Source organism: Hippocampus bargibanti, linkage group LG06 (genome assembly GCF_051943395.1).
Source record: "Hippocampus bargibanti isolate YZ-2025 linkage group LG06, ASM5194339v1, whole genome shotgun sequence".
NCBI lineage: Eukaryota > Metazoa > Chordata > Actinopteri > Syngnathiformes > Syngnathidae > Hippocampus > Hippocampus bargibanti.
This window is the reverse complement of record NC_142739.1, coordinates 23436559-23464287: the sequence shown is the minus strand read 5'-3', so window position 1 is coordinate 23464287 and position 27729 is coordinate 23436559. Positions and strand designations below refer to the sequence as shown.

The following is a 27729-nucleotide window of genomic DNA, read 5'->3' as shown; positions in this document are numbered from 1 at the left end:
GTGACGTCCGCTGTCTAGCTAGCTAGCTATTTGCTATCTATTAGCTGTCTATCTGGCTGACTAGCTATATGTTAGCTAGCTAGGTATTAGCTATCTATTAGCTAGCTAGTATTCTATCTATTTGAGTTACTTCCGGGTTGAGTGACCGTTCACAGACTTCTCCTGTGACTGTTAAGTGACCTTGAGAGTTTTGAAAGGCACTTATAAATGAAATGTATTATTATGATTATTATTATGAAAATATTGGATTTTTCTGGAATTCCATCTTCGTGTATGCCTTTGTGTCATTGGGTCAATGGGTGCTACCTCCACTAGTGATGTGGCGTTTGCTAATGAGTCGGTTCTTGGAGCCGGATCTCTGAAGTGAAAGAATAGAGCCGAACAAGGAGCCGGAAATGGGAGCCGAGGTTTTTTTGTCCTCCATTCCCTGCCCCTGGTCTTCGGTTAAAGCCGCACATGATCGGTCAATATCCGTGGCAGAGGAGGGAGGGGAGAATTACAGACACGCAGCAGTGAGGAGGGGAGGGGGGGTTGACAGGTGGACAAAGACATGATGCTGTTATTATTATTCAATTATGTTTTTCACTAATTGGTATGATGGCATTATTAATACGAAAAGCAAAGTAGTGACAGCTGATCATCAGACCTGAGTTAATCACAGGGAAATTAAAAGTTTGTGGATGCTCTCTGTGCACATAGAAATCAAGCCATATAAATAAAAATACAGTAAAGTCTCGTTATATCGATATTCAAGGGAGTCCGAAAAAATATCGATATAACCGGGACTATCGATATATCCGACCCTGTTTGCATGTAATTTTCTCCGTGCGTGCATAGAAATAGTATCGATATAACCGATATCGATATAACGAGACTTTACTGTATTTCATATAGTGTATTTTTCACATGAGTAATTCCCTTTTCACTTAATTTTACATGATTTTTTGGTAGTTAATTTAAGCAACAAAAAAAAACTGAGGAGCCATTTGAGAGCCAAAGAGCCAGAACTTTTAAGTGAGCCGGGCCAAAACCACCAGCTCTCTGAAAAGAGCCGGAATTCCCATCACGAGCTTCCACTGTATGTGTGCGCGCGTGTCTTCTTCGTCGCCCGATCCGCCCCTGTCACCGACGCTGCCGCTGACGAGCCTTGGTTAAACATTCTCGTCATTCACCTGAACGCAGCACAGAAGCAGTAGATTCGCATCCTCTCCGCACAAACCCCTTGCAGCCATGGCCAAAACAGCGACCGGTAAGTCTCCTTTTCCTCTCCATCACACGTTGAGAAACAGGAAAAAGAATAGGGATTACTGTATTTTTACTTTTATTTTTTATTTTCAATGGTTCGCTAATGGGCCGGGCGTGCATGTCGTCCGTCTCTCAGCCAGTGATTGTGCATATTGTAACAAATCGTCACTTTTGGAATCATAAGTAAAAGATACGCGAACATACACGGTGATATTTGAACAGATGGTGGATTTCGGTTTTTGACTACGCTGATGATATTTCGTGAAATTAGCTCCGTGGTTGTGCAACGCAAGCATGATCCAATTAGCCGTTTTATACCCACGTCGAGATTAAATGTGTAATTATTCATTTGTCTGTTATTCTCGTTTGTTTATGATTATCATAAATAGTACATTTAGCAAGAATTTGACTGAGCTATCCGCGCTCCATCACTCTATCGGCCTCGATATGCAGCATAATGCAGACGGACCCCACCCAAGATGCTGATGGTGCCCACTATTGTGGCCTGAGAGGGCGTTATCACTTTGTCATTGCTAGCCCACTAATACTTGCAACTTAAAAAAACATATATATACACATATTTATACATTCTACAATAATCATCTTTGAATGGAAATGACTCTATTTATATAAAAACATTGAGGGGATACATCATCCTTTGTTATGTGTACTTGTGTTGTTTCACATTTGAACATGTAGCAGCAATGTTCAACTGTTCGGAAGGTTAAGTTATACACGAAAACTGCATTGTATTGTTGTATTTAACGGTTTTACTCATATTAGATCCGATTTTGCTTTATTTTTCATTCAGTGAATAGAACCACACACCCACACACATTGAGCTTGACAAATGAATATCTGGGTGTCAATCAAAACTTAGATTTATTCTTCATTTTCTTCTTTTTAATCTCCTCGTGCTCATAATGTAGTCATCTTTCCAACAGGGTTAAGCGCTATGCTAAAGGGGCATTATTAGCTATCCACACAATGCATGGGATGGTCATCCTAAATGGATCTTTTGTATTACAGGCCATTTTCTTTTTGATTAAGTAGAGTGACAGAATTAACTAATTCACTGCCAAATGTGCAAAAAATGTGTCTACTCCAATGTCAGGGTTTTTGTCATTGTCACACAAATTCCAGGACCCACAGGATATTTAGTTTTAGGACTACATAAACATTTAATGCAACGTAAGAAATCTTAGACTCTGTTCTTTCATCAGAAAAAAAGTTAATTCCTAAATTATATGGGTCTGGAGTTATCTGAGCTTGAAATGAGGGTGGCTATACAAAATACAACACAATACCTATTGATTAATATAGCACTTTGACACTCACATTAGTGGCGGGTTGAGTGAATGCTGGCGCAAATGGCTGCCGCTGCTCACACGCAGAAAGAAAACATATATTATCCCGTGACTGTAAAGGTCCTTGAGAGTTTTGAAAGGCGCTGAGACTAATAAAGGCAAATCCAATCCAATTATAATAACAGCTGAAACTGTAACAAAGCGCGAACATGGACAAAAGGCAAATGCTGCCCCCTCGTGGAAGGGAAAAACATTGCCAGAGGTCTAACCAGCGCTTTATCGGCACCCCCCCTCAAGAACAACTAAAACCCGAATAAATTCCGGAATGCCCCTCCGCTCCAGGTCACACTTTTCAATTCCCGAATAAATTCGGAAATGGCAGCGCATGAGTTAAGTGCAATGCGTCGCTCAATGCCATCTAGTGGTGATTGGTGATATGACTGAAGTTATATGAGCTTGAAATTAGGGCGAATGTCCAAAATACAATGCAATACAATACATATTGGTTTATATAGCGCTTTAACAACAGCTGAACCTGGAACAAAGCGCTAACATGAAAAAAAGGGAAATGTTGCCCCTTGTGGAAGGAAAAAACATTGCAAGAGGCCATGGCCAGCGCTTTATCGGCACCTAAAGAAAAACAAAACCTGAACAAATTCGGGAATAGCGCTCTACGTCATATTTTCAATTCCCGAATAAATTTGTGAATGTCAGTAAATGAGTTAAAATGATCAAACATCATTGCCAATCTTTTTTCTGATCAGGGACCATTTCTGGTTTTTTCCGCCCCAGTTCACCATAGAGCCATATACTACATTAATGGAAAAACATGATGCAGCAATTAAACGAATGTATTATGAGCATATGTGGGCGAGCCTCATAAAATACTCTCTTGGGACATGGTTTGCTGTCTCTAACTCAAATAATGCTAGTCACCAGAAAATTTCTATTCAGATATACAGTCAAACCTCGATTTTCGAACGTCTCGGTTCTCATCCCATTTCGTTTTTTTTATGCCCCGGTATACAACCGAAATTTGGTTGTCAACCAAACTGAGTGCATCTGAATGCATCACTCGACTACCCTCTGCTTCCTTATACGTCACTTCCTTTTATGTCACGTCTTCCTCATTGTCTCATTGTGACCGACGCATTAATTTCGTTGTTTTATTTTTGCGAAAATGCTGACATATTTGGTTAAGATCTCCTGAATAGTATGATTTTAAAGCAAGCAGAGGATGGTTTGAAAAGTTAGTGTGCCCTGTGTTTGCCCAAAGACAGCTGGGATAGGTGCCAACACGCCCCGTGGCAGAAAGAAAATTAGTGAAAATAAAGGTTAGTTTTTATAGAATTTTACACATGACCTGCTCTATTATTAAGTTTTTATCCGGTTTATGTGATGAAATAGTTAAAAAGTTGTTTTCTAGACTTTGAACGGATTAAGACTTTTTACATTGATTTTAATGGAAAGTGCTGTTTCGGTTTTTGAACAAATCTGTTTTCGAACAGGTTTCTGAAACAGATTATGGTCGAAAACCGAGGTATCACTGTACTGTATACTGTACATTTACGTTACTAAGTGTATCTTTTTCTACCAGATTAGGCTTTTGAGATATTTTAATTTTCTTTAGTTTTTAAGTTTGACTTCTAAAAATGTGCCCGTATTGCGCTAATTTTACTATTTTTTTCCAAATACAGCTTTGTCCTTGAGAGTTTTGAATGCCGCTTATGAATGAAATGTAATATTATTACTATTATCATTATTAAAATACAATTGAAACATGCAAACAAACCAGATTAAAAAAAGCAAATAGCAGAAGGGATTCGTTTGAGGTGGGAAGCCAGCCAGCCCTGCAGGGAGGACGACATTTTGGCAACCTCATCACATACTGTCCAACCTTAAAAAAAAAAAAAAAAGCAAGTGAAGACAGACCAACCCATCAGATGAGAGTGCAGAGGATGCAGGAACTAAATTCACTTTACACACATGGCCAGCTTCCTTATCACGCTACTGCTCGACCGCAAGGAAATCGGATGAGATCCAACTCAAGAGATGTGCCGAAAATTGTCTTCACTATGCTTTGATTGGCCCTGTTAAAAAGATATTGAACAATATATTGAGACTGTTTTGGAATTTATCCAATCATTTTTTTAGCCTCTTCAGCTTAAACCGGAGCTGAAGACAGTTGGCTTTGGATCTCTACACGCTGAATTGGTTGAATCTTAAAGGACAACCGACACCATTTTTTTGTCTCCTAACTGACATCAGAAAAACGTTTTATAGCATCTAAAATACCCAAAACACACAGGCTGATAATTTTTGTCAAATGCAAAACACCAATAAAAATGACTTAAAGTTTCCCAAAACTACTTCAAAATGACCTCGGAGATGGCGAGATTCAGATAGTCCCGCCCCCTTGTTCGTGACGTCACGCCAGGACGTCTTGCCTTGCTCTAGAATCAAAACAAAGGCTTCAGATTCGAAGAAGATGCTTTCTTGTTACTCATCCAGTTATGAATATGATTCAAATAGTTCTGAAGAGGAAAGCATACATGTTTGCAACCGATTAAATTAGTCTCGCAGTGGAGAAATTTACATTTCACAGCAGCAAAGTTATGACAGGAATGGAAGTAGAAAAACAAAATACAGGAGCTGCTGGAAAGGCAGCCGCTCTGGCGGAGCCATCTTGAAGTCAAAAGAACAACAAAAAAAAAATCAATAACAAATAACATGACAACACAAAGACACAGAGAGTCATTCATTCTTAAGCACTTCCTGGGTGAAGCGCTGGTCAGACCTCTGGCAATGTTTTTACCAGCCACGGGGTGGCTGCCTTTGCCTTTTGTACAGCCGCCTTCATTTCAAGCTCAGATCACTCCAAAAGCATATTACTTCGCAATTAAATGTTTTTTTTCTGATGAAAGAAGACTGATGAAGTCTAAGCGACAGGTGTCAAAGTCAAGGCCCGGGGACCAAATCCGGCCCGCCACATCATTTTTTTCTGCCCGCGAAAGCAAATCAAACCTGTAAAATTCCATGATACTTGCTAAAATCCTAACCAAATTTTCATATTTTTGGATTTAAACCACAATAACACTCATTATTCTTGACTTCAGATTTGAAAACTAGTTATTCATTTATTTGTTGTGCGCTCTATATGTAATAGATGGAGTAGATGAAACATTCTAATGGCTTCCCCAAATTCATAACGGCCCTTGAGAGGAAACCATAATTACAATATGACCTGCGGAAAAAATGACTTTGACACTCCTGATCTAAGGTTTCTTACGCTGCATTGAATGTTTATATAGTCTTAAAACTCAATATTCAGTGGGTCCTGCAATTTCAGTGAAAATGACAAAAACCCTGGCACTGGAGTGGACACATTTTTGCACATCGCCTGGCAGTGAATGAGTTAAAAGGAGACTGCTATCAGCCTGATTTTGATACTTGGTATTAGTACTCAGGTCGTGTTGTGAGTGCCCGGGTTTCCATTATGCTCCCGCATTAAATCCAAACGATTGCTTAACCTTCGACAATCAAAGAATAATGGCATGCAATGAATTATTAACAAGGTTGTTATGGATTTGGACTGTCCACTTTTGAGGGATCATGACATTGTTGTTTTCCTGTTATGCTGACTCACCTGGATAATGTTCCTCCCGTAGCATACAAGGAGAAGATGAAGGAACTCTCCGTCTTCTCGCTCATCTGCTCCTGCTTTTACCCGGAAGTGCGTAACAACGTCATGAATGAGTTGGAAGGTAAGGGACTGATTACCCACCCATTTCTGTTCTTATAATCCTGACAAGGCGAATGTGACCTGCAGCAGATATTGAGGTGAAGCCGATAAACAAGCGAGCCTCCGGCCAGTCGTTTGAGGTGATTCTCAAGCCCCTGTCTCCAGTATCAGATGTCATCCACAACCTGGCGTCTCCCCCAAAGAGGGACATCTCCTTGGATGACATTGAGAAGAAACTGGAGGCAGCAGAAGAGCGAAGAAAGGTGACTTTGATGACATTCCAGAAGACATATAACATTTTCAATCCCCCCTTGCTACAAATGACTTTGTGTTTTGATGATTTTTAGTACCAAGAAACACAGGTGCTGAGGGCTTTGGCCGAAAAGCGAGAGCATGAGAGGGATGTGCTGTTCAAGGCCTTGGAAGAGAACAATAACTTTAGTAAGATGGCTGAGGAGAAGCTCCAAATGAAGATGGAACAGATCAAGGAAAACCGTGACGCCCATCTGGCAGCCAAGCTGGAGCGTTTCCAGGAGAAGGTGATATGCACTACTATTATTTGTCAATGGATCTTAAAATATCATTGCAGAGGGGGGTTTATAAAATAGCAGCTAAACTACTTAGGTAATAAATAAAAATCATAAACAATTGTAATATTCTAAAAGTCATATTTTTAATAATGGCACAATCAGCTAGCGAGCATGCTATCTAGAGATGGATGGATAGATAGAGATAGCTAGGTAGCTAGCTAGTTAGATAGAGATAGCTAGCTAGCTAGATAGCTAGCTAGATAAATAGAGATAGCTAGCTAGCTAGAGATAAATGGATAGATAGATAGATAGATAGATAGATAGATAGATAGATAGATAGATAGATAGATAGATAGATAGATAGATAGATAGATAGATAGATAGATAGATAGCGAGAGATAGTTAGCATAGTTAGCTATGTGGCTAGAGATAGCTAGATAGTTAGCCATATGGCTAGAGCTAGATAGTTAGCCATATGGCTAGAGCTAGTTAGCTAGATAGCTAGATAGTTAGCCATATGGCTAGAGCTAGCTAGATAGATAGCTAGATAGCTAGAGATAGCTAGATAGATATCTAGCTAGCTATCTAGCGAGCTATTTAGTGAACTAGATAGCTCGCCAGATAGCTAGGTAGATTGCGATAGCTAGCTAGCTGGATAGCTAGAGATAGATAGATAGCTAGACATAGATATCTAGCCAGCTAGATGGCTAGAGACAGATAGATACCTAACGAGAGATAGCTAGAGACAGATAGATAGCGAGCTATATAGCTCGATCATAACGCCCTGAAATCTACGTAATGTAAAATCACAAGAAAGGTCACAAGCTGGTGTCCACCTGCTGTAGCGATGACTAAGCTTTCCGTGTGCACGTTTGTGTGATGCTATTTCCTAGGAGAGACACGCGGCGTTGGTGCGCAGAAACAAAGAGATGAGGGACGTGTTGACAGCGTGAACGCCGCCCCAAAGTTCCAACTTCCATCTTTCTTCATTCTATCCACCCATCCATCCATCAATCCATCCATCAATCCATCCATTCCCCACTTCCTCAACCTGCTCCGACCCTGTCCAATAATGGAGCGCCCGACAGGTGGAGGACCTCACCATTACATCACAACACTCAACAATTTAATCAGTCATTTCAGTATCGCCGCTGAAGACATACATCGACGTCACTCGAGGGCTGCAAGGATTTCTGAATTTTAAGGAGGGATCGGTCTTATTGTGTACATATTAATTTCATCTACCTACCTACCTATATCCATCCATCCATCCATCCATCCATCCATCCATCCATCCATCCAATCTGGTAAGATAGCAAGCTATCTATTGGTTTCTGTGTATGCACTGTGATGTTTTTTTATTTTTGTTATTGTTGGATGGCACCAATCTCTTCTTGTGAATTGTGAGATGGATGTAGACTGACGTTTGCAATGTATTTTTGGTGACGACGACAATGTCATGAAAACAACGATGATGTTTTTTTTTGTGTGTCTTTGTAAAGAATGTAAGGTGTATCTGAGGTCATAGGGTAGACAAAGCAGACAAAATAGGCACCTGTATCTTCCTGTCACGCACGCTTGGAATGTATTTGACAAAATGTCCATTTTCAAATAACCTGATTATTTAATTAGTGCTTTATTATGATTAAGAATGTCTTTTTTAAAAAGAAAAAAAAAAGGTGGCAACTGTTTCAATCCATGCAGATTTCCATAAATTCACTTCTTGAGTCCATCATTCAAATGTATTGACATCAGTACCATGCACCTCGATTCAGTGAACATTCTCAAACTGTAAGATTGATTACATGAATGAAAAAAAAAGTGTGCGCTTACTTGGCTGCGAGGGAATAGGAGCTCAGCGTTGAGGTGCATTTGGCCTTGAATTTAGGATGCAGGATTGCGATAGTATACATTCAACAAACCGAGTAGTCTCTTTTTAATATACAGCAACGCTGATATCTGCCTGCAACTTCTGCTGCTTGTGATTTTTTCCTCCCCGCACTTCATAAATTTCTCTGTAAAAGGCTTTGCTTAATAAAGATTTGGGGTTCTGTGAACATGGAAGGCACCGTCTTATGAGATTCTTTGTTGAGACAAGAGTTAAATGACAAGCAATGCTTTTTCATAATTTGTAAAATCACTTGAAATGACTTCTACTGAGCGTATTTTACAAAGATTCCACCGCATATAGCTATATTTTATGGTTTAAGACTCGCGCTGAATATTCAGGAAGTCTTGTTTTCGAGTTGATGACGATGCCTGACGTGACGTCACGGAGGGAACGCCCCTGACCGAGAAAGCGACACACAATGCATTTTGGGTACTTTGTTTGGTCTGAAAACTTCGTGTTGATGGCGAAATTAGAAGGAAAACACATAAATAATGCGATGGTGAATCGTTGTGTGTTGCACCTGGACTACTATTTGATACTAGTTGACACAAATTTCCAGAAGACAAATCAGCCCATTTCTAACGGAGCTTGGGCGCCATTTTGTGCATTTTCCGGGACGCTACATTGGAGTCCAGACACCTCAAAATAATCCAGAAGTACTTCTTTAATCGATTGCAGACATGTATGCTTTCCTCTTCAGAACTATTTGCATCATAGTCATAACTGGATGAGTAACAAGAAAGCATCTTCTCCGAATCTGAAGACATTGTTTTGATTCTAGAGCAAGGCAAGACGTCCTGGCGTGACGTCATGAACAAGGGGGTGGGACCTTCTGAAACTCTGCATCTCCGAGGTCATTTTGAAGTAGTTTTGGGACACTTTAAGTCATTTTTATTGGTGTTTTGCATTTGACTAAAAATATCAGCCTGCGTGCTATAAAACGTTTTTCTGATGTCAGTTAGGAAATGAAAAAATAGTGTCGGTTGTCCTTTAAGAGACAAGAGTATGATCCTCAGAATATTTTTTGTGGTAATCTTTGCTCAATGATAAAATTCTATTTTCAATTATTTTATAATCTGCGGTACTTCTACAGGAGAGATATTTTTATAACTGCCCTGTCATAAGCAGAAGGCCAATTAAATAATAATAATAATAATAATTATAATAATAATAATAATAATGTTAATAATACATTTTATTTCAAGCATTTTTCAAAGCTCTCAAGGACACTTTACAGTCACAGACAAGCATAAATACAACAATAAATAAAATACAATTATAAATAGAATACAATCAATAAAATACAACTATAAATAGAAACAAGAGATAGAGCTACACAGAAAATGTGATAAATATGTTTATCCGAAAATACGAATAATGTAAAACTTTTTAACATTCCAACCAAAATATAATTTGTCATTTTAACTGGTTGGCTTTGTCACCACTTGACATATTTAAATCTTATACCATCTGGGATGCTGTGCGCCAATTTGATGAACATCAAAGATGATCATGATGCATCACAGCTTAATTTTAAAAACAAAGTAACAACAGTAAAAAGCTTCTGTAGACAATAACGAATGAGCATGAAACATAAAAATGCAATCATGAAAAAGTAATTAAACCATAAAATACAGTTGCAATATATTCTACGTAATGACCTCAATGAGGATAACGCAGTCTGGAAAATGGATGGATGGATGGATGGATATTATATAGAAGTACAATATAGAATTGTATTTAAAAAAAGCTCCTGAAATAAACATTTGGTACATTTTTATTTCAATTAATCACTCACGTGCCACATATTTTATTTAACACAGAATTTTCCGACAGTTTTTGATTTTCTTTCCCCGTAAGGGAACGTTTAATCATTGCACACGGTGACAAATTTTCCGGAGTTTCCATGAAGCTTGCATTTATATGCAGTACAGTAACCCACCAGTAGAAGGCAGTAAAAGATTTCTCTTAACTAAATGAACTATGATACACTAATGCCCTCACCTCCAAATGGAGGCAAACAATTCGACAAACGCAGAGGCTATACGACTTCAAACGGGAAAAATGATCTAATCATCATTGATAATTTCCCAGGTGATACTTTCTCATAACTGCGTAACCCCTTGATTACTCAAGAGGAACCATATTTAGAAGCTTCGTGATTGGGACGCAGCATATGGTGAACAATGTAAGTCTGCCTAGTTTCTTATTTGAACAACATCCTTTTATGATAGGCGAAAGCAAATTTGTTCGTAAAAATAAATCTAACAGGGAATGTTATAACCCCCCGCCCCTAAATAATGGAACAGCATGATAAATTCCTTTATTTTTGTTGTATGATGAAAGCACCTGATTTGTTATTTGGGTCATGTGACTGACAAACTGAGCCATGATTGGTTGTTACCTGAGCCACCATTGTGAGGTTGTTTTTAATTGACAGAAGGTAATAAAATGGCTGTCTCCCAGAGATTGATTCAAAACAGTTGTAATTTACACATTAAATCATGATGTACAAACCCAATATTAATCAGAATACTATCTTTTCACTACTGGTTCTTGAGTAGAGTGTATTATTATAGAGAATTTTGACATCACCTTTAAGTTTCAGGTAAAAAAATGCTTAATATTACTAAATATCTTACTATTGTACATACAGCGATACCTCAGTTTACGAACGCTTTAGCTCACGAACTCTTCGCATACCAAGCATTAAATTTGCAAGACTATAATCTTGGCATACAAACTAGTTTTCGGCGGACATACCAAATCACACAGCGCCACGGTGACTGGCGGACTAGTGTTTGGCGGATGAACACCAAACCACATGGTCGAACAGCGCCACAGTGGCTGGCGGATTAGTTTTCCACACCCCCCTTTGAGTGCAGATATGGTTTGCTATCGAGTGGAGTACTTTTGCTATTATGGGACCGAAAAAAACCCCACCACAGGCTAGTGTTCAGCCAAAGAGGACACAAAAGAAAATTACGGTCGTGCAGAAGAAGGAGATCATCAAAAAACACGAACAAGGTGTGCATTTGTGTGACTTAGCGTCCCAGTACCAGTACACCAAGTCGACCATTGCTGCGTGTGGCTATGGGCATTTCTGTGTTGTCTAAGAAATGTTCTCAGGCAATAGAAGAGGTTGAAAAACTTGTGTTGATTTTGATTAACGAAAAGCAGCTAGCAGGGGACATTGTGAGTGAGGGTATTATCGCCGAGAAAGCAGGGAAACTTCACTCAGATATCATCAAGAGGCAACTACATCAATAGTTTTAAGGCTTATTTAGTAGAAAATTATGTTTTATTGGGACCTGGGAACGGATTATTCTCATTTTTAATGGTTTCTTATGGGTAATAAATGTTTGGCAGAAGAACTTTCGTCTTGAGGTGACGTTACGAACTGGTGGCGGGACTTTCTGATAATGCCCAATTCGCAGCTCAATTTTTTTGCAGATTTTGGACGCTTTAAGCCATTTTTATTGGTGTTTTGCATTTGACTAAAACATCAGCCTGCGTGTTTTGGGTATTTTAGATGCTATAAAACGTGTTTTCTGATGTCAGTTAAGAAACAAAAAAGTGACGTCGGTTGTCCTTTAAATCTCAGAAGAAAAAAAACAATTTCATTGGTGACAAATGGAATTGTCTAGGGTTGTTGGAGTTTGCGTCAGTTTAACGAGTTGTCTTCAAAGATTACATTCAAATAGAAGATTAAAAAAAAATCACTGCAGTTCGAGGCGCAGCTGCCATGCGTGTGTTGCCTTAAGTCGTGACCGCTTCCCTCCAATGTTCGCATCCTGTTCACACTATTGTCTCCGATTTGGACCAACCCAAGACAGTGAGGTCAGGGCAACATTGTAAAGGATTTCCTGTGACTCTTAATGATTTCCTGGCTATTCAGAAGGGTAACAATACTCTTGGATTTGGTTACTTACCTGGCATGAAGCGAAGGAATGGTTGCTGCGGTCCATAAATGGAACCTCATTACTGTCTCATTAGATTTTATGGTTTTTTTTTTGGGTGATTGTGCACCTGCGGATAATGACTAGACACTTTATTAGGTACACCTGCATGCTTGAGCTGTTCCAAGGGTTGTGTGCGCTTTCCAAAAGTAATGACGCTTGTTTGGGATATTGTAAGGCACGTGTGGGTTTTCATTCACTTAGAATTTTTTTTTTCTCTCCTATTAACTCATTCACTGCCTGATGATGTGCAAAAATGTGTCCACTCCAGTGTCAGCGTTTTTGTCATTTTCACTCAATTTGCTATAGAAAAAAAAGAGTTAATTCCTAAATTGTAGTGGTTTGGAGTTATCTGAGATTGAAATGGAGGAGTCTGCACAAAATACGATAAAATACATACATAATTGACTTATATAGCGCTTTAACAACAGCTGAAGCTGTAAAAAAAAACCACTAACATGGATGAAAGGCTATTGCTGCCCCCGAGTGGAAGGAAAAAAAACATTGCCAGAGGTCTGACCAGCACTTTATCGGCACCCCCGCAAGAAAAACCAGAACAAATTCAGGAATGGCGCTTCACATCACACTTTTCAATTCCTGAATAAAATCGGGAATGGCAGTGATTGAGTTAATGGGATAATTCTAATTTATAATATTAAATACATCTTTCAATAGTTTAACTGATTCCATACACATATTAATGCTGTAAACTATTTTGAATTCACATCTCAGTTAAATCATGTATCAAATCATAATTTAAAGAATCTTGATATAATACGTATAACTAGAATGATTTTATCATGTTAATACATATATTTTGCAGGTTTTAATTTTTCAAGTTTGACTACCCCTGCTGATACAAAATTAGTATCATTATTATTTCAGTTATAGGCGATATTGAAAGGATATTTGTTAAGATTTTGCTTTCACAATATGCTTCATTAGAGGGGTCCAATATTAAAATACAAATCTAAAAATCTACTTTCAAATTCTTCTTTACCCATATTGCGCTATCCATACGTTATCTGGCTACCTAGCGAGCACTTTATTTGCTAGCTATTTGCTATCTATTAGCTATGTAGCTGGCTCGCTAGCTATCTAGCTAGCTATCTCTTAGATATCCTTATTACTGTGACTGTAGAGTGACCATGAGAGTTTTGAAAGGCGCTTATAAATGACATATTTTTATTAAAACCACGATAATTAACATGTTTGAGGAAACATCCTACAGTGGCAAAACAAAATTGAAGATTATTCTATTTTTATATAATCCCAATAGGTGCATCTCTTCTTTTCCTTTCGGCTTTTCCCGTCAGGGGTCGCCACAGCGAATCAGTCCTCCATCTTCAGAGGTTTGATGCATCTAATGTGTGTATTTAAGAAAATGTTCATAAGATTTTTGTACGATGTCAAATAATCTTCATACTGTAAGTGTGTATCCAGTGTGTCTTAAAGGACAACTGACGTCTCCGGACAAATTGTGTCCATAATTTGTAAAATGGCTTCAAATGACTTCTACTGAGCATATTTTCCTAAAGATTCCACCGCATATAGCTAGATTTTACGTTTTAAGACTCGCGCTGAATATTCAGGAAGTCTTGGTTTCGAGTTGGATTGGATTGGATATGCCTTTATTAGTCTCACAGTGGAGAAATTTACATTTCACAGCAGCAAAGTGATGAAAGGAATGAAAGTAGAAAAACAAAATACATTGGTGACGATTCCAGACGTGACGTCACTGAAGGAACGCCCCTGACCGAGAGAGCGACACACAATGCATTTTGGGTACTTTGTTTGGTCTGAAGACTTCATGTTGATCCGTGTTGTTGGCAAAATTAGAAGGAAAACAGATAAATAACGCGATGGTGAATCGTGTGTTGCACCAAGACTACTATTTGATACTAGTTGACACAAATTCCCAGCAGACAAATCAGCCCATTTACAACGGAGCTTGGGCGCCATCTTGTGCATTTTCTGGGACGCTACATTGGAGTCCTGATGGCTCGAATTGATCTGGAAGGACTTCTTAAATCGATTGCAAACATTTATGCATTCCTCTTCAGATATATTTGAATCATATTCATAACTGGATGAGCAACAAGAAAGCATCTTCTCCGAATCGGAAGCCACTGTTTTGATTCTTGAGCAAGGCAAGACGTCCCGGCGTGACGTCACGACCTTCTGAAACTCACCATTTCTGGGGTCATTTTGATGTAATTTTGGGACACTAACTCATTTTTATTGGTGTTTTGCATTTGACTAAAAATATCATCCTGTGTGTTTTGGGTATTTTAGATGATATAAAATGTTTTTCTGATGTCAGTTAGGAAACAAAAAAAAAGGTGTCGGTTGTCCTTTAAATATACATAAATTTAGAGTCGAGTTCAAATCCTGGGAGATAAATTCCTTGTGTGTTTCAACATATTTGGCAGAAAAAAAAGATCATTCTGACTTTCATTTATTGATACAAAAATATTACAGATATAAAAAGGCAACAGTCCCAATGTGAGCAAGTTCGCTTTCCAAATAGCCCCGATACAAACAAGCAGATCAAAATTATCTCACTCTATATTAAATACATATTGTAAATTGTTGCTTGATAGCTTGAAAAGATTCAATACCGAGTCTACAAATGTGTCCTCAAACCACAGAGTGAACGTTAGCTAAATTAGTTTATTTGAATTTATAAAAATACAATCATCCAGCGCTCCGTTTTTTTTTAAAATCTGAACAAATATTAAACATCAGCGCTAACATTTTTGACAAATAATCAAACAAGGCCAGTTGTGTTCACTTGTCTTTAACTTGGAAAACAGATGGCCACGCGATCGTGGCCCAGCTCAGCTGTTGCCGCCTCAGTCTAGTCATTCAAAAGGCCCCAATTTCTGTGCCCCATGGCCTATAAGGCTTGGGCAGGGTAGAAGGGGGGCCAACTGCGCCGAGAGCCGCCGGGGGGACAAGCGGTAAAGCCCCGAAGGAAAGTGGAAAGGCCGAAAGTGAAGACAGGGACGACAGGAGCGGCGGCGAAAGCTTGGACGTGGGCAAACTGAGGGGCAGCGAGCCATTGGGGGGCACCCTGAGCGACTCCGTCGGGGAAAGGAGTCTGGACGTAATCGAAGTCTCCGAAGAGGACGTGGAGGGCGGGCGGCTGTTTCCCCTGGAAGCCGGAGTCCTAGCCTGGTGGGGTTGCAGGAGGAGGGGGTGGGGCATGGGAGCGGGGGCGCCGCCGTAAGACGAGCCCCAGGCTAAGTGTTCCAGTCCTGCCTGCACCTCCCTCTGAGACGCGTAGTTACTCAGGTGGGCCAGCAGACGTACGCGGAGGGGGTCCGCGCTGTCCCGGCCCTCCATGATGCTGAGGAAGCGAGCCGTTTCAGCTAAACACTCCCTGAAGCCCAAACTGCGGTAATCCTTTGCTAAGGCGTGCGCCTCAAAGTAACCTGAAAGAGAGACTCTCACACAATTAGACACATTGTTGCGTACTATATAGTGAAACACAGCTTTAATTTTAATTGTTACCACAGAACAGAGACAATATACAAACTATGAATATTGTTTTATGTGTGTTCAAGTAACAATAGTTTGGATCTTGATAAACAATAAACTTTCTGCCATTTTAAAATGCTAATTACATACTTCGTAACCAGGTATATGTGACAAAAATCCGTTTCTAAAATAAGGACAAAAAAAACATGCTAACAAAATACAGTGACACCTCGGTTTACGAACCGCTTGGCTTACAAACTTTTCGGTTTACGAACGTTAAATTTATGAACATTTTACCTTGGCATACGAACTATTTTTCGGGATACACACGGAGCGCCACAATGAGTGATGTGTCATTCGCGAACGAGCCTGTTCTCCTAACAAGAAAATGGCAGCCGACTTGTTTTTGTCCCCTATTCCCCGCCCCCAGTCTTCGGTTAAAGCCGCGTGATTGGTCAAGAACGCAGCAGTGAGGGGAGGTGGTTTAAACATTAAAGAGACAGGCAGACGACAGGGAGAGAGTGAGAAAATGGATAGAAAACACTGAAATTTGGACTTGTTTCAACTTTGATAGTTGAAAGGCAGAGTGTAGACTGCAAGGTTAAAATATCCCATCAATCAGGCTCCACAAATAACCCGCACAAGCCATCTGCACACTTGATGCAAAAAGCTATCCACCGAGCTAAACAGAACACAATTGATGAGGAACTAGGTGAAATTATCGCAGAGAAAGGACCTACAAGGGATCATTCCTCAAGATGGTGAAAGAAGAAGGTTACGTTCCTCATCAAGTGTTTAATGCTGATGAAACCGGCCACTCTATTCCATCAAGCCATCAACAACCATCACAAAGGTAAATAAAACGACTATATTATACAGTACAGTTTATTTCTTTAATTACAATAAAATAGGACATTTATTGTACATAAAATAAGGTATACTTTGTGTAGTTTTAAGGCTTAGAAAATTATAAAGTAGAAAATTATGTTTTATGGGGACCTGGGATTGAATTATTCTCATTTTAATGGTTTCCTATGGGAAATTCATTTTTGGGATACACACTTTTCGCCTTACACACTCCGTCTGGGAACCAATTACGTTCGTGAGCTATTTTTTATTATACATTGACATCAAAAGGCAGCGTGTTCTACCGGAAACAAATTCCTTGTGTGATTCTGATTCTGATTAAAGCAAATAACACAAATTTCTTGCATAAAAATGACCGCTGCAGTAGAGCACAAATCTGCCATGCAAGAAACTAACGTTAAAGACAAGAACGAATGTTATACCTGTTTTCCCAAAAATTAACTCACTCATGATTTTAACTCATTCACTGCCAGATGATGTGCAAAAATGTGTCCACTCCAGTGCCAGGGTTTGTGTCATTTTCACTCAAATTGCAGGTCTCGCAGAATATTTGAATTTTACGACTACATAAACATTCAATGCAGCGTAAGAAACCTTAGTCTCTCTTTTTTCATCAGAAAAAAAGTTAATTCCTAAGTTATATGGGTCTGGAGTTATCTGAGCTTGAAACGGGGGTGGCTATACAAAATACAACACAATACCTATTGATTAATATAGTACTGTAACAACAGCTGAAGCTATAACAAAGCGCTAACATGGACCAAAGGCAAATGCTGCCCCTCGTGGGATGAAAAAAAACATTTCCAGAGGTCCGACCAGCGCTTTATCAGCACACACACCCCCGCAAGAAAAACCAAAACCCGATCAAATTCGGGAATGGCGCTTCACTCCACGACACTCTTTTCAATTCTTGAATAAATTCGGGAATGCCAGCCAATGAGTTAAGTGCAATGAGTCGCTCTATGCCATCTAGTGGCGATTGGTTATATGACAACATAATATTTTTCCTTCAATATTTTTCAGATTCAATTTTATGTCAGTTTTCTTCTTCTTGTTTTTGTATTTTCAATAATTTCTCCGCTTTCACAAAAACAAGCTACAAAAAATAATAATTTTCAACAATTTCGCATTGAATTTGGCCATTTGCAGGCCAGCCTGGTCTCTACCCCTTACAATTACAGTAAAGTCTCGTTATATCGATATTCTCGGGAGTCGGAAAAAATATCGATATAACCGGACTATCGATATATCCGATCCTGCGGCATGTACATTTTCTCCTTGCGTTCATAGAAATAGTATCGTAATAAGCAGTACTATCGATATAACCGATATCGATATAACGAGACTTTACTGTATTTTATTTTGTATGGCCTCTCTATGTGGCATGTTTTGACCCACAATAAATGTGTAAACACATAAATAAAAACATAAATAAACACTTGATCATGCAACAAGCGGTCATATGACAATGTTGATAGATAGTTCATACCTTTGCCTCCCGATGCATGCAGCATCTTCAAATGGTCCACAGTCATTTGCAGTATCTCAGCTTTTTCCAATTTCGCTGATCCCTGCACAGCCAAGCAAGTGAAAAAAAACTTTATTTGCATTTCCCAAACTCAAACATCAGAGCCCAAAATGGGTCCCGACTCAGCTTTTACTCCCCGGTGTTTTCGACTATCTTTGTGACTTCTTTATTTCCTGTATAGGATAGTCGTCCATGTTAAGCGCTTTGTTACAGCTTCAGCTGTTGTTAAAGCGCTATATAAATCAATATGTATGCATGTAAATAGCCTTCCAATGACTCATTTAGCAAAAGCAAAATATGAAGAGTCCCCTATTACTAGAAACATAATCAGATGATGTAATGTACATGTAATTCAAGGTGAATATTTATGGCATAATATTCCGTTGTAAATGATTCTATCAAAGTAGGCTATGCAAATAGGAAAAATGACAATGATATTTATCATAAAGAACAAAAAGAGCTATGTAGATTCCTGTTTACAATGGAAAACAAATGCGTGTTGTGTTAATTCGAATTGACGGTCACGCACACGCATAATGTGTCATTGTTATTTTAGCATTCTTCTAACGTTGAGTTCTAACTGCGTCGTAAACCGAGGAAATGGCCAAATAGGTTTGAGAGACAATCTTAAAATGCTAACTCGTACATTTTTTTCTGACTGTTATCATTTAATTTTTAATTCACAAAAATAATCACGCCGGTTTTAATTTACCTGTTTTTCAAAAGCACTTGGCACCAGTCTTCTCAACTCTGACAGACTGTTATTAATGCGATCACGTCTTCTTTTCTCAATTATCTAAAAAAAGAAAGTAAACAAAAATAACATACATAATTTAGAACACTGTGATGAGCGAATAAATTAAAGTTAAAACGTATGACTTACCCCTCTGCGTCGTTTTCTAGCTTGAACTTGAGTGGTGCCAGTGGACGGTGACATTGAGCCGTGAGAATCAGCCGGCCTGAGACAACATCACCATCAACGTTTGAGCAAAAACAAACAAACGAACGTCTGGAAATGTCCTTTTTGTCAGGACAAATAGAGACACGAACCCATTTTCGTCGCCGCTGTCTTTTTCCACTTCGATGTTGTCGTCCAAGTCGCTATCGGACGAGCTGTAGTTGTTGCTGCGCTTCATGATGCCGCGAGTGTCTCGTTGGCTTTGGAGGAGAAATAACAACAACTCCACTCAGCTTCACTTTAACAGGGCTCACGTGCTTCTCGGAAAGGGGGCGTTGCACACAAAGTCACATGGGAATGATTGATTAAAACTTAAGCCAATTAAATTGAAGTACTCACTCGATTACGTCAGCGTGTCTATAAAGGGTCGTGGTACAATTTGACGTCAATTTATGTATTCTTGTGTACTACTACTACTACTACTACTACTACTACTACTACTACTACTACTACTACTACTACTACTAAAATAATAATAATAATAATACATTTTGTATCATTTGTTTATTTATTTGTTGGTATTTTTTTAAAATCTTTAATTAAGCACAATGCATACCAAAAGTTAAATGTGACTTCGAAATAATCGAAAAAAATAAACCGCCCTTCAAAAATAGACATTTCTTTGTGATGCCCACATAATTATTTTGCTGAAATATTATCACTAATGTCTTGCTTGTGTGTTTGTTTTGTGCGATTTCATGTCAAGCTGTTGACATATTTATCTGTATTTGTTCTGGTGAGATTTTAAATTTGGTGTTGGAACAATCGAATACAGTCACATATAAAAAACACATTTTAAGAATTCTTTATTAATGATATTATATTCTTGATTTGGATTACATTTGCCTCAATGCAGGGCAAGGAACGATACAGTTAAATATAGTTTTCTTCCATTTTTTTAAGTTAATTTACAAACAATTTAAATATGATATTTTTTTGTAAATTTTCATTCTCAAAATTACTGATTATTCTTGTCATTAACGTCAATTGCTGAAAAAAGATATCTTAATCAATGCAGTGTCAAATAAAAATGAATTTTGAATAAGGTCATAAATTAAAATGTATTGTGGTGTTTATTAAGACTGGTTTGGGAAAGAAAAAAAAATGAACATTTGACAACATTTCTATATTTTTATGATACATCAACATTATATTTTCCTCAAAAGTAAGTGTTTAAAAGAATATACATTCATATTTTTCCCTAATTTGTTTGTCCAATCTTTGTTTACGAAAGGTCAAAAGCTCTCATGTTAAATTAAATTTAATTCCAGTTTGAAACCTTAATGAGTATTATTTGAGGCAGCAATTTAAATTTAAGATAGTACTTCACATTTAATATGTTTGCATGTTTCAAAGATTACCGTATTTTCTGGAATATAACACCCACCTTCAATGAATGACATATTTAATAATAATACATTTCGTTTATAAGCACCTTTCAAAACTCTCAAGGTCACTTTACATTCACAGAATAAATTTTTCTGTGGGTGAGCAGCGGCAGTCACACGCACCAGCATTCACTCAACCCGGAATAACTCAAATAGATCGAAAGCTAGCTAACTAGCTAATAAATAGCTAGCTATCTATTAGATAGCTAGCTAGGTAGCCATATAGCTAATAGATAGCTATAGCTAATGGATAGCTAGCTAGCTCATAAATAGCTAATAGATAATAATCATGGATGTCTTTGAATCATTTCTAGGGCAAGGATTTGTTCCTTCCCATCACCATTCCATCGATGTACGGCGAGTTGCAGGAACAGGAACCTCACATCTTTTTCATACATAAGGTGCACCGCATTATATGGGTCACCTTCAATGAATGGCATATTTTAAAACGTTTTCCATACATAAGGCGCACCGGATTATGAGTTGCATGGTCAGCTTTTGGAAAAAATATTTTCTTTTAGGTGCACCAAACAGTGCAGAAAATACGGTACTTAACGTTTGGGTCATTACGAGCCATTGTTATATGACAGTTTTCAGCAGGATGATGCACTGACCAGCCATATTATTATGACCACTTGCGGGCTATTCAATACTGTCTAAATGACATCACCAAAACAGTAGACAGCTAAGCTGCTGTTAAACAATTTAATCATGCTCATAAAACTCCCCTTGGAAAGATCGAGGTTCCCACTGAGAGTTGCTCTTGGCTTGAAGCCCTTTTTCTTCTGTGTGTGTGTGTGTGTGTGTTCAGCGTCTGTGTGCACCCTCTTTACTGTTGCGCAGGACACACGGCCTATTAGCAGAGTGTGTTGTTCATTGTTTGCTGTCAGCTGTGTGATACGGCCACGACTCTGAATCGGTCGGGAGGCCCAACTTTAGTTAGGCGGCGTTGCCGGGCTCTCCTAGGAAACTGCAAACAGGTCAACTGACTGTGCTTCCCAGGGAATCATTCATCCACAAATCAGAGCGTTGGCCCGCTACGGGCTGGGAATGAGGAGGTTGAAATGTTTTTAGAGGCTCAAGCTTCATATATGTGTGAACGGAGGTTTTGCTTATGAGCGACATGAATAAACAGACACGCCGACTTATGTACACCGTCGACCTATGAAAGCGTGTCAGTCATCTCGCGCTGCTTGGGGACACGGGTGGTCTAGTGAAGGTGTGAGCTTTTTGACCCTGCTAATCTGCAAGGGGTCAAAGGGCACACTATATAAAACACAGTAGCTTTCCACGTCTGTGTTGCAAAGTGTAACCGATACATGTTGAGTTCATGTTTATACATAAAAGTGTATATGTAGGCAACGGTGGGGTGCTGACCTCTATTGCGTCATGGAGGCTCTTAGTTCACACATATGTTGACGACAATGTTTTGAAACACGTTTAAACATTGATTGGCATGACTGTTGCCCGAGTGTTTTTGTCAATGCAACCACGACGAGGGATAGAATGAATACTTTGACAATTTCCAAAGGTTGTTCTTGAGAGAAACATGAACTGAATAATGTCATGGGTGAACTGGGATCTTGCCTAGGTGACTTTGAGCAAGTGGAAAGGTACACTGGAGAATGGTCAGTTGCCATTCACAAAACCTGAGGTCACCCCACTGCCAAAATATATTAGCCATCCATCCACCCACCCACCCAAATCCATCTGTCCATCCATCCATTTATTCATCCATTCATCCCAACCCAAAGCCATCCATCCCACCCTTCCATCACATCCACCCATCTGTCCATTCATTCATTGAGTCATTCATCCAAACCCATCCATCCATCCATCTATCAATCCATCCCTTCCCATCCATCCATCCATCCATCCATCATTCCATCCCACCCTTCCCATCCATCAATCCATCCATCCATCCATCCATCCATCCATCCATCCATCCATCCATCCATCCATCCATCCATCCATCCATCCATCCTAATACTAACCCAAACCCATGCATCCATCCCACCCTTCCATCTATCTAGCTGTCCATCCATCCATCCATCCATCCATCCATCCATCCATCCATCCATTCATTCATTCATTCATTCATTCATTCATTCAATCCATCCATCCAACCATTCATTCATTCATTCATTCATTCATTCATTCATTCATCTATCCACCCAGCCAACCCAAACCCATTCATCCATCCATCCATCCATCCATCCATCCATCCATCCATCCATCCATCCATCCATCCATTCATTCAATCATCCATCTATCCACCCAGCCCAACCCAAACCCATTCATCCATCCCACCCTTCCACCCAACCACTCATCCATCCATCCATCCATCCATCCATCCACCCACCCCATCCATCCATCCATCCATCCATCCATCCATCCATCCATCCATCCATCCACCCACGGATCCATCCATCAATCCATCCATCCATCCATCCACCCACCCACGCATCCATCCATCAGTCCATCCATCCATCTATCTATCCATCCACCCATCCATCCATCCATCCATTCTCAGTTGTTATTGCAGGTCCATAAACTGGTAATTGCCACAATCTAAGTATCCTAATCTTAACCCTTTTACCCAATACTAATACAAAAAAACTGAAATAAAAGTAAATCAACATGTGTTTTATGAACAAAAATCAAAAAGTCAAATGAGAGCTGGTAAACAAAAACATGTCCTGTTCATTCATTCCTTCTGGCTTTAAGCACACTGTAAACTACCTGGCTGTTGATCGAAGAACCCATCGGACTTTGGTGAGGTTCTAGCTAAATGTCGAGCTATTGGAACTCTCCACCATTCACAGCAACCTGAATCACTCCAGTGTTTCATATTTTTCCATGATCGTCAAATTTACAATCGCCTGTCAATGTAAGAGTGTCCTTTTGATGTACACCCAATATTGAAACCGACACGTGAATAAAACATTGAAGCTAAATGCAGACGGGTCAATAAAATACTCGCTCTCAATTGAAAAGTCATATTCCATTCCCCCTTCTGTTGCGGTGAAAGACATAGACAATGTCAGCGTTTAATCCTACACTGACAAGTCTGCTAAGGCCATCAGGGGGTGGGGGGTGTGGGGTGACCCTCCTGCTGTCTTCCCTTGCAGTAGCTTGTAGAGGAGCAGCTGTTTCCCTGCTCCGTCCACCAGGTCAGTTGTTTTCCAGACAAGTGCAGACGAGAGGGAGCAACTGCAGGCCGGCCGACCCGGAATGTCAGCCAGGTTGCGGCGTGATAGATCCGACGTGAAAGCTTCATTCGACCTGTTGATGTCGTGAGTGGAGAAGGTGGGAGGGTGACCGTTCACACCATCTCCCTTCTGTCAGCACACACTTTTCCTTCAAAAATGGGAATCCATGATTTTTTTTAAGGACTTTACTTCCTCACTCCTTCTGTGGATGATCGATATTGACTTGCGACAATACGGTGCTTCAAGAAAAATAGAGATATTACACAAAATTCCCAATAGATTAACTCATTCACTGCCATTCACTAATTTATTGGGGAAATGAAAATAAGACGTAGAACGCCATTCCTGAATTTGTTCGGGTTTTGATTTTTCTTGTTTGGGTGCCGATAAAGCACTAGAAATGGCCTCTGGCAATAGTGTTTTTCCTTTCACAAGGGGGCGGTATCTCTCTTTTATTGTGTTAGCGCTTTGTTCCAGCTTCAGCTGTTGCAAAAGCGCTATATAAACCAATATGTATGTATGTCTCTTTTTTTGTTGTTGTCATATTATTTGTTATTTGTTATCTTTTTTCCCCAAGATGGCGGCGTGTAAGCACGTAGCGGCTCCCCTCTCTCCCGGCTAATTGCCATTTTCGTGTTTATTATGTTTGTTAAGTCATTCTAAGTGCCTTTCACGTTGGGTCCGAGAGGACAGTAATTTCATCTGTGCTGTATGTCATGCATATTAGCACATTTGACAATAAAGCTGACTTTCAGTTGACTTTGACTTTCCATTGTATTTTGAACAGCTGCCCTCATTTCAAGCTCAGATAACTCCAGCCCCCTATAATTTAGGAAAAAAACATTTTTTTCTGATGAAAGAAGAGAGTCCAAGGTTTCTTACGCTGCATTGAATGTTTATGGAGTCCTAAAACTCAATATTTTGTAGGTCCTGGAATTTGAGTGACAACAACCCTGGCACTGGAGTGGACACATTTCTGCCCCTGTGTGGGAGTGAATGAGTTAATGTATTATCTTTTTTATTCCTTATTGGGCAATTTTGTGTTCCCAACATGATGTGAACAGTTTGGGAAAGGATGAGTTTCGTATGGAACATATACGTCGCAGTTAAAATTATGTTCTATGGCAGGGGTGTCAAAGTCATTTTTTGCCGCGGGCCACATTGTAGTTATGGTTTCCTCTCGAGGGTCGTTATGAATTTGAAGTCATTAGCATGTTTAATCCCCTCCACATATTACATATAGAGCGTATAACAAATTAATGAATAACTAGTTTTCAAATCTGAAGTCAAGAATTATGACTGTTGTTATGGTTTACATTCAAAATATGAAATTTAGGTGAGTATTTTAGCAAGCATCATGGAATTTCACACTTTTGATTTGTTTTCGCGGGCCAAAAAAAATGATGTGTGGGCCGGATTTGGCCCCTGGGCCTTGACTTTGACACCTGTGTTCTATGGGGACCTGGGAACGGATTATTCTCATTTTAATGGCTTCCTATGGGAAATTAATTTTTGAGATACACACTTTTTGCCTTACACACTATGTCTGAGAACCAATTAAGTTCATAAGCCAAGGTATCACTGTATATTGCATGACTAGGTGTCCGAATACTTTTTTTTCAAGTATTTCCCAAGGATAGAACCTGCCCCCCCACCCCCCATCTCAGCAAGTAATGGGGACAGGTTGAGCTCCATTAGCGTCTGCCCTTTCCTTGCCCTTAACCCAGTCAAAACCATCCACAGTCCCTTCAATGACTTTCCCAAAGACAGCCTCCATGTTGAGTATATTTGGGATGACTTCAGCATTGTTTTTGATGCTATTATAATACCAAAGTGGACATACTGGGGGGGTCATCTGGTATCCATTATATGTTGACACAAACCACTCGCCTCACACCTGACTGTCAAGGTCCTTCACATTAGTACTGACATTCCTTTGGCCCATTAAACATAATTAGGATTTTCCCTTGCACAATCCTTGACATTTCACCTCACCGCATCCAAATAGTTTCTTCATCTCTACTTGACTTATGTGATAATCAACTTTTTTTTTTAAATAAAAGCCAACCGGCGCCTGTTGACCACGGCTGAACTACATAGAAACATCTCCTCAAAGCGAAGAACCTATGAGCAAGCATTTGTTCAAAACTGGCGTGTGCCCAGCTGCCTTCCTCCATCTCCCCTCAAGGTTTCCCTTGGTGACCCTTTCTAGTGTGCAAAGAGTGCGGCCGGAGTGTGCGCCGCCATGTGTTTATGTGTGTGCGGTCGTGAGTGTGCGAGTGTGTTTAGGAGGTGCTGTTTCCCACAGCCCTGATCTAATTCCGTGGTAACTCAATCTCCGTGTGAGCGCTTCCCGGCGAGTGTTCTCCCACCCGTCGACAGTCCCCCTCTCTCTGGCTGGACGAGTGGCTGAGCGTGTCTGACAGAGCGTCCCAGTGCTCGCCCCCCTGCCCCCTTCCTCGCCTTATCCCACCCTACCCTTCGTTGGCCTCCGTGCTACCCGCCCTCCCATCAGGATTGATTTACTATGTCAACCGTCGAGGCTGTCGGCGGCAGCGGCGCTCGCAGCCGTGCCTGCATCCTGTGTGCGTGTAATGCTGATATCTTATACCTGTCATTCAACAACTGCTCAAGTGTGTGTGTGTGTGTGTGTGTGTGTGTGTGTGTGTGTGTGTGTGTGTGTGTGTGTGTGTGTGTGTGTGTGTGTGTGTGTGTGTGTGTGTGTGTGTTGGTCGAGCGGCTCGCCGAAGCCTCGTGCACGAAAAGGTGCGGTGGTATTATTATACAGACACTCTTGAGCTATGGCGCATTATGCAAGGAAAAAAAGCAAATGCCACCCATGCTGGTTGTAAATAGCTCGTCCCACAAAGGGAAATGTTCTCCCAGACAGCTTCCAATACAACAATGTTATCCTATGAAGCAGTTTCCTGGCTGCTGCCCCCCCCCCCCCCCCCGTTTGGTTCCAACAAGCGCCCAGTCTCTATGGTGGGCAGGGAAAAGACCAGGGGCTTGAGACCCATTCGTATCGTTGGACCCCCCTACCCCCACTCCCACGTCTCCTTGTCATTCTTTACTTTCCTGCCTTTGTTGGCATCAATTCTCATTGTGCTTTTTGGATAGGTAAGATGTGTTGACTTCCTTGTTTCTTTGTTTTGTTTGCAAAAAAAACTCTCAAGACAACTTTTCATATTGTTAGAATGACACCGACATCTCAGCGGCAGGCGCCCGTCACAAAGTTTGGAGTTACTCACACAATATAAACAATCAAAATTATCTCATCATGTCTTGGATGACCACTTGGGATAGAATGTTGAAACAAAACAAAAAGTTGATTATCGTAAGGACGTGTTTGCACGCCACAGTTCTTGACTACAAGGAAATGGTGTTCAACATGGATGATAGATACCATATTTTCCTGGATCATAAGGCGCACCTTCAATGAATAGTGTATTTTCAAACCTTTTCCATATACAGTAAAGTCTCGTTATATCGATATCGGATATATCGATAGTCCCGGTTATATCGATACTATTTCTATGCACGCGCGGAGAAAATTACATGCAAACAGAGTCGGATATATCGATAGTCCCGGTTATATCAATATTTTTTCGGACTCCCT

The 27729-nt window shown here is 39.9% G+C and overlaps 2 protein-coding genes across 3 annotated transcripts; one reads left to right on the top strand and one right to left on the bottom strand.

Moving 5' to 3' along the window:
• Nucleotides 1-1092: 1092 nt before the first annotated feature.
• stmn2a (stathmin 2a) lies at nucleotides 1093-8888 on the top strand. Of its 2 annotated transcripts, none has more exons than XM_088999446.1 (5): nucleotides 1093-1249; nucleotides 6221-6316; nucleotides 6385-6557; nucleotides 6642-6833; nucleotides 7718-8888. In XM_088999446.1, exons 1-5 carry the CDS (start codon nucleotides 1231-1233, stop codon nucleotides 7775-7777), a joined length of 540 nt encoding a protein of 179 aa, XP_088855572.1. In that variant the 5' UTR covers nucleotides 1093-1230; the 3' UTR covers nucleotides 7778-8888. The 2 variants fall into 2 exon arrangements, with proteins under 2 accessions (XP_088855572.1, XP_088855571.1); XM_088999445.1 differs by having other exon boundaries at nucleotides 6382-6557.
• Nucleotides 8889-15122: 6234 nt separating this feature from the next.
• LOC148896853 (hairy/enhancer-of-split related with YRPW motif protein 1-like) lies at nucleotides 15123-19766 on the bottom strand. The gene is made up of 5 exons (XM_088998611.1): nucleotides 19603-19766; nucleotides 19436-19511; nucleotides 19265-19348; nucleotides 18514-18595; nucleotides 15123-16111 (listed from the first exon to the last, which is right to left on the bottom strand). Exons 1-5 carry the CDS (start codon nucleotides 19686-19688, stop codon nucleotides 15543-15545), a joined length of 897 nt encoding a protein of 298 aa, XP_088854737.1. The 5' UTR covers nucleotides 19689-19766; the 3' UTR covers nucleotides 15123-15542.
• Nucleotides 19767-27729: the final 7963 nt, after the last annotated feature.